Here is a 7,866-nt window from a genome sequence, read left to right on the forward strand (position 1 = left end):
TGGTCCACTATGGTCCTTGTGATGTAAATTCCGTCCACTAAGATGTCCACGGACAGCCCAAAATGTGTGAGCATGCTGACTGTTGTCATTGACTGCTCATGCCCCGGGTAAAATATATACATCTATTGAAAATGAATGGAAATGGTGATGGGATCAGGTCTTCATGCATTATGCTCCAGACTAAGCGGACCCAAATTTGTTCATGAACGGAACCGTGAGCATGTGACCAGAACAAGTACACAACTTTCAGCCGCAACGTTTAAAGGCTCATACACTCTACAGCTTGAGACAGTAACATTGATGACACTGAAAGGCTCATGTTGCTCTGTTTGAGTTGGATGTGTAGGTTGGCAGCTAAAATCGTAACCATTACTTTCCGACCAGGAAAATGTTGAATGTAGTGAGTGGGTTTTAGAGAACCCTAGTGGTCAAAAATTGAGGTACCAACAATGACCAATCACAGTCTCCCTGTTATTATAGCCTACTTTGACTTTTTGACTTGATCCATGTCCCATACACTAACGGGGAGGAGGGGTGATTAATGACCTATACTGCAGCCAACCACCAGGTAGTGATCAAGAGGTTTTAGCTTCACTTTACACACATTACTCACATTACATTACATGTCATTTAGCTGACGCTTTTGTCCAAAGCGACTTACATTTTTAGTACACTCAACATTTATGAGAGGCCATTTAGAGGTTCAGTATCTTGCCAAGGACACTTAGGCATGCAGCTGGGAAAGAGTGGGATTTGATCCAGCAACCTTTTTGTTGCAGAACACCCGCTCTATCCCCTAGGCCACGCTCTCCCCACTTTTGCGTGGCAATCATGTCATCCATCTTTATGAGACTATCTACCTATCTAAAAGTTTTTCTTTTATTAACCAGAGAATTAATCACTTTAAAAACATGCACACTGCTAGTTCTTGTAACACTGCAAGTGTCTATGTATGTATGTTTCTGTTTGTCTGTTTTTACCTTGATATTACTGAACATATCCTTGGTATAAGGGACCAGATTATTATTTTGTCTTCTTTATGATTTCCCTTCGTCGGTCAGGTCTTTGGTATCTTGATTAAATAGTCACATAACGTCAGAGTTGGGAAACATTCATTTTCTGACGATTTTACATTTTATAACTTTAGGATTTACTCATTTGAAGCCAAAAGTTCCTGATGCAGTTTTGCATTTTACAATTTATCCTGTAGTGGAATATGATTATTATCATTATATGCTGTTGACCTGTCTCTTTATGAAAACGAATATGATATAAATTATTAAGCCATGGTCATAGTGGTGAGTCTTGTATGTTGTTACACTTACTGCTAATTTGCATTCAGCTTAATATCTCTTGACTATGTATCTTCATAGTTATGATCATGGGATGACCAAAAGTGAAAACCCCCTCTGGTGTGACATCTCTGTTTTGTCCACATCTTGAACATCTGTCTGTCTAGTGTCTGTATATATTAGAGCTGAGCAGCCACACAGCAGGGGCCACATTACAGGAGATGCAATCAAATCCAAACAATGCAACAGCAAATGCCCTAATCACATGCCATCTATCACAATTGGGCTCAGTTCTAATAGCTGCTTCATTACATTACAGCCTGTAATACAAGTGAGACGTGGATAAAACCGAAACACACACACACACACAGATACAGGCTGTCTCACTCCCCACACCGTTACATAAACACAGACATGGCATGGGAATCTCTTTCTATGTGTATCTCTCATCGTAACAACAACGTTTTAATGGCATAATGTGCCAGATGATTGAAGCTATCAGGAGATGGGGTGTTTTAGGCAGCACACCACATCCATGTGGGAAAAGATAAACTGGGATTTCGAAGAACCAAACAGTGGTTTGACTGCTCTCTTTCCCGATGCTGGGTTCCCTCTGAACTCTGGAGCCTCAGGCTAACCCTAATCCTGGTCATATTGAGGATCTTCTGATCTTCAGACCAAGTCCCTAATGTCCTGCTCTGAACAAACAAACCAGACCCAAACCATTTTAACAGATTTTAGAAGAATGATGCACAACTTTGTGGAAGATAATAGACTGCTTTATAGGTGAAGGATATTATCATAAATGTCACCAGACACTGTAAAGTCCTGGATAATAGCAGAGAGGGCGGCTTTATTATGTAATAGCACTAACTTACTTAAGGTATACGCCTATTTAATGACAGCCTATATATCATTGGGGGCACAGTGAGCTGCTCGCCTACCGTGGGTGAGGTCAGCCGGCGGAGGCTCTCCCCCAGCGAGTCCAGGTTCACCCGTCTCCTCCTGGTCACCCTCTTGTGCGGCCCGCCGGGTCCCAGTTGCTGCTCCTCGCCCGCCGGGCACGCCGGCCTCTCGGCGAGGCTGCGGCCGTTCCAGATCACCGCCCTGGGGGCAGAGTGGAAGGAGGAGAAGGGGCAGCCGCGGCTCTCTTCCCCCGGCTCAGGACCGCCGTCCCCCGCGTCCCCGCCGGGGCTCTCGAGCCCGCAGTCCGAGCCCACCGAGCTGCTGAACGACTCGGAGGAGATCTTGCGCGACGACGAGGACATGGTGATAGCGAGGAAGAGGAGGAGGAGGTTGGGGATGATGACAGTGGCCGCGTTGAGGACGATGATGATGATGATGATGAAGCTCCAGCCGGTTCCGTACCACGTCCACCTCTACTCCGGGGAGTCATCAGATGTTGGGGGGGTGGGGTGAGGATGGGAGGGTTATGTCCATAAAATTATGTATGCATAATATGTGCGTGTGTATGTGTGTGCGCGGGCGCGTCTGAGTGCGTGCGTGCAGGCGCGTGGGATAATGCCCGGGTCAGGTCTGTCTGTGACTATGTGCGCATATGAGACGCGTCTGTCTGCGCGTGAGACTCACTACTCAGAGGGGGAGAGAGGGGGGAGGTTGGGGGGTGGGGGTGGTCGACAGAGAACTGGAGCACTGACGGCACGCAAACATTTATGTAAGGGGGGGGGGGGGGGTCGCCTCTTTAAAACAAATAAAAAAAAACTCCTCCTCCTTTACCCCCCAAAACCAATTCCGCCGACTCCACGGGAGACAGCCCGACTCACCCTGGACCCCTAGATGTGACAGATAAACGGGCTGGAGGTCTTCTGCTGCTGATGCGTCTTCAGGTGGTGGAGCAGACACAACATGTTGGTCCTCACTGGTAATTCCGACACATGTTAAACACCCCGACCTCCTCCGAAGAAGGTTGCGTCTCCCTCATTTATTCTGTTTCCACCGGAGAGAAAATCCTCTGAAGTCATGTCAGGCAGATGTGTCCGCTTCTCCTCCAGCGCTGCTCTCCGTCCCCTCCTCCTCTTCTCCCCGGTCCTCGTCCTCTCTGCTCCGGTGTGTGGGTTTGTGTGTGTGTGTGTGTGTGTGTGTGTGTGTGTGTGTGTGTGTGTGTGTGTGTGTGTGTGTGTGTGTGTGTGTGTGTGTGTGTGTGTGTGTGTGTGTGTGTGTGTGTTTGTCAGCCGACAAGCTGTCCTGTCTCCGCACAGCGCTCAGCTTTATTGTCGTCTCGTCTCGTTTCGTTTCTGGGGGTCGTCGTCCCCTCCCGCGGGCCTGTGTGCTGCTGCTGAGAGATGGCGCGTGAGAGTGGAGGTGCGTGAGATGAGAGGAGAGAGAGAGAGATAGGGTGAGGGGGGGGAGAGACAGAGAGATAGGGTGATGGTGAGGGGGAGAGAGAGAGAGAGAGAGAGAGAGAGAGAGAGAGAGAGAGAGGTCTGCGAGCTCGCACTGTGATGTGTGCAACGGCGCGCTGTGCTGCTTTGTATTTGGACAAAAAAATCGGACAAAAAACAGATGAAAGATAGATAGATATATAAATAGATAGATAGACTCAACATAGTTCTTTCTATCTCTATCCAACCATGCATCCAATAGTGATTAGGGTTAGGCTTGAATTGGTCATGGTTAAGGCTAAGGAGGAGGATTTGGTTAGAATGTCTGCAATGAATGGAAGTCCTAACAAGGAGAGCTGTGCAGACCCGTGTGTCTGGGTTCGTGTTGTGTGTTCTATTGTAACATTTCCGTCACCTTTTTTGTGTTTAAATTCCCAGACACAATGATGAAGACATAAACCTGTGCTCCTCAGGGGCCTCATAGAGTCTCCCATGCACAGGACACCGTGGAGACCTTTTGTTTCTTTCAGGTTTGTTTCAAAAATGTGATTGGAAACAAAATAAACCAAATTACCGATGTTTGGTGGAAATGTTAAGTAAATATATTTATATGTTTTGACACAGTGTCGTTCACAATAGGGCCATGTTGGCAGGTAATTGATAAAAAGCAATCAAGCAACATCTGACGCTCATCAAGCGACAGTCATGGCCAATGAGCCAAGTTCACAGCACTGGGCCAACTGTTCTCAACATGGGTATACAAGGACAAATATGGCTGCACATGCAGATAATGGAGCTGGCAACATGGTGCACCGCCGCTGTCTCTCATCAGAGAGCAGGACTATGCTTGTGTCTGGCACTAATCACGGCCGTGACCTTGACCTTGATTGGCAGAGGATGTCTGTTCATTAAGGGCCCCAAAGGGACAAGCAGAGAGGCACTCAAACAGCCATGATGCATCATGCAAGGGCGTGCACGTGCATGGGCCACCACACACACACACACACACACACACATTGCAGTGTAATTTCCTGGAGGTGCCTACTAATTCATTTGACTTTGTGGAGCAGCATGACCCCAATACACTGCATAGAATTCCACTCCTCTTACACACACCCACTCTCTATCTCTCTCTCTCTCTCACTACACACACAGTCTCCATCTCGCCTCCCTTATCAGGTCGCTTGCTCTTAGCGATCAGTCGGCCATCCATCAGTAATAATGTGGGCATTTAATAAAACCAACGCTACAGTGGAATAAATCATGTTTGAGAGGAGATAAGGCCACTGACAGAGGGACGGCCGTGAGCTCACAGCCTGCAGACAGGGAAACAGACCAACAACTGTCAGGAAATTAGAGTAAGCCCGATAGGAAGGATGATGCACCCCCCCCCCCCCCATCCCCACCTCACACGTGAATCCCGCAGGTATCTAAACATGGATGACATCAAATTCACTTTGTTATCTCAAAATAACATTAACTGTTCTGATCCTGTTCTGTCAGTGGCAGTGCTCCTGGAATGGATGGAGCAATTATGTAGTGGGAACTTTAAAGGAGTGGTTGGTGAGAATTTTTTATCATTAATGTTGAATTCCTCAATCAATAAATATGATAAGAAAATACTTTATAAAAGGAAATTCATGTGACAGCTTGCTACAATTATATTATATTAATATTACAGTGCAGAACAATATAAATAGAACATAATTCAATAAAAACACAGTAAAAAAACGATGTCAAAAATACAACTGAATGTAAAACTGAAGTATAAGTATCAGTATGAAATGCGGGATATTACAACACATTGACAAAAATATTGCACATGAGATGAAAATAGTTGAAATAAAATCAATAGGCTGGCGTACACGTTGATTTGTTTTAGCTTCAACGAGAGGGCCGTTAGGAGGGGGGGTGTATCATCACCATATGTAGCTCTTGCTACATATGGCTCTTGATATAATTTAGCTTATATTACAACAATATGATATATATTTCCTATAATGAGTCCGAAAGGTGTGTGCACTTATTGTTGCCCTTTGTTTTCATAACATAAAAAGGTGTTATGCCTTGCTGCATAGACAGTATATAAAGATGTACGACATGACAGCTAACCAAAAGTGGAGCAAAAGTATCTTGATCGCCCCCTTGTGTCTGACTGAGGTAGTCGGATATAAACCTTTCCTCCTTCATAATAAATATAAAATACAAAACAATTAAAAATCTTTTCTCAAAGATGATTTCTGTCATTTTAGGTAGTTCTCATATCATGGATATGGTTTCAATATCCAAATGCATCAGATGGGGATGTTTGCATCCTGGATATTTTGCCTTCATTTCTGGGAGGAAGAGGAGACGTGTCGTCCATCCTCATATACAGTCTATGCATTGTCTTAATATAAATGTAAATATAAGCAAGCAATCGAGGAATTGTCTCTTAGTCTTAATGGTATCCTTAAATATCGGGAAATACATTTTAAAGTACTGTAGTAAGTTGGCCCATAAAAAAAGCTAAGAGAGGAGAGGGAGGAAGTAACCAGCGTGTTTTTCAAATAGATATACGATGTAATTTCAGGTACAACCCTGGATATTTAGGTGAACTCTAAAAGCCTGGAACTCACGGGAGATATATCACGTAAAAGCAGGCAAACGGGACAAAACACCATATATAGACAAAACCCTCCAGCCAAACCGAGAGGAGTTTACGGAATCGAAACCCCAAACACACGTGTAGCTGGTTGAAGGCAGCGAGATAAGAAGAGGTTCAGCTCCGTCACATGGTAACCAGTCATAACCAGGTGCCATCCCCTCAGAGATATGTAGAGGACGCTCTCAAACATGAAACAACCATTATACATTCATGGACCTGCCTGACACACACACACACACACATTGAGCTTTTCATTGCTGTGCACGGTCATTAGAGGTACTAAATCTTTAATTTCTCCTCTGTGTGTGTGTAAAGTTTTTAAGGAGGCCGTCAGCTCGGATTTTGTGATTCATGACGTCTCTGCGTTATCACCTCATCTTTCTGTCTCCTGCCTGTGAATGATGCATAATGAGGAGTGTGTGAGAGAATGTTAGGGAATTGGAAAAGAGAAGAAATAAAGGAGCCTGAGGCAGAGAGGGCGAATGAATGAATTAATGAAACCAAGCTACAGAGGAGGAAACAGCATTGTGAGAGAGGTGGCGAAATCCCTCTAGAAAAATACATGTATGTGTGTGTGTAAGTGTGTGTGTGTGTGTGTGTGTGTTAGGTAGAGGCAGAGAGGAACAAGAAATGGCCGCCCCCATCATAAATCTGTCCCCAGCCAATCTAATTGGCCATAACCATATATTACTCCACGCCACTCTGCTGCTATTAACCATGAACCTGGGCCTCTCTGTCACTTGCACAATATAAATTGCACGGTGCACGGTCCCAGGGAGCAGCTTCTAAAGATCATAAATAAATCTCCCCTTAATTTGAACCATACGGCTTCAAATGATCAAATGGGCTAATGGCTCTCTACATCCACATCGCATCTTCAAGTAAATCTATAAACAAGGAAGTCGTGGAGGGCTAAAGGGCTAAAGTCTGAAATAAAAAAAAAAACATGTTGTTTTCTAATGTCAAAGAACATTCCAGGCCACAACTGCTTGATAACTAAATGAGTAAAATAAACTGTCTGATAAAAAAAGATATTACTACATAGTACAATGATAGATTACTGCAAAAGGCAACAATTATGTAGTAGCTTTTTCAATCAATACCTGATGTGTTGGACCAGATCACAGAACAATGATCTAACTGCGATAACACAAATACCTGAACTCATCATTTGATTGAATGTCTTTTAGGTTTATAATTCTGAGGCATGTCCCTTTTCTCTCTGTGACCAAATACACATAACAGTGCAACACCCACCAACATGAAATCCACCTCTTCTGTGATTCACACAGATTCAGCACTAACTGGCGGCACCCATGCACCACATGGAGTCTGAGATGAATCCTGGAAATAAGGTGAGCCTCTGAAGTGATGAGCTAATCAAAGAGCCAATAGCAAGACTGAAAAAAAAACAGATGGGGTCTCACACCGGGGCAAGGTGGCTGATTGCTCATGAGAGGAAGTGTATGCGCAGCAGGCCGGGCCGGGGGGGTGAGGGCTGCGATGCTGCGGGGTGTGCGTGTGTACACACTCGCCCCGGTTTGACTGAGATGACACTGAAACCTCTTAAAATGAAGTGACAGCT

The 7,866-nt window shown here is 44.9% G+C and overlaps 1 protein-coding gene across 1 annotated transcript in view; it reads right to left on the reverse strand.

Annotated features, from left to right (window-relative positions):
* gucy1a2 (guanylate cyclase 1, soluble, alpha 2) overlaps nt 1-2,560 on the reverse strand; it is a 38,654-nt gene extending 36,094 nt beyond the window's left edge. Inside the window, exon 1 of the mRNA XM_053423592.1 lies at nt 2,237-2,560. Within this exon, the coding sequence (XP_053279567.1) occupies nt 2,237-2,560 (324 nt within the window). The remainder of the gene's footprint in view (nt 1-2,236) is intronic.
* Between the last annotated feature and the right edge of the window lie 5,306 nt (nt 2,561-7,866).

The sequence above is a fragment of the Pleuronectes platessa genome, chromosome 5 (assembly GCF_947347685.1).
Source record: "Pleuronectes platessa chromosome 5, fPlePla1.1, whole genome shotgun sequence".
Taxonomy (NCBI): Eukaryota; Metazoa; Chordata; class Actinopteri; order Pleuronectiformes; family Pleuronectidae; genus Pleuronectes; species Pleuronectes platessa.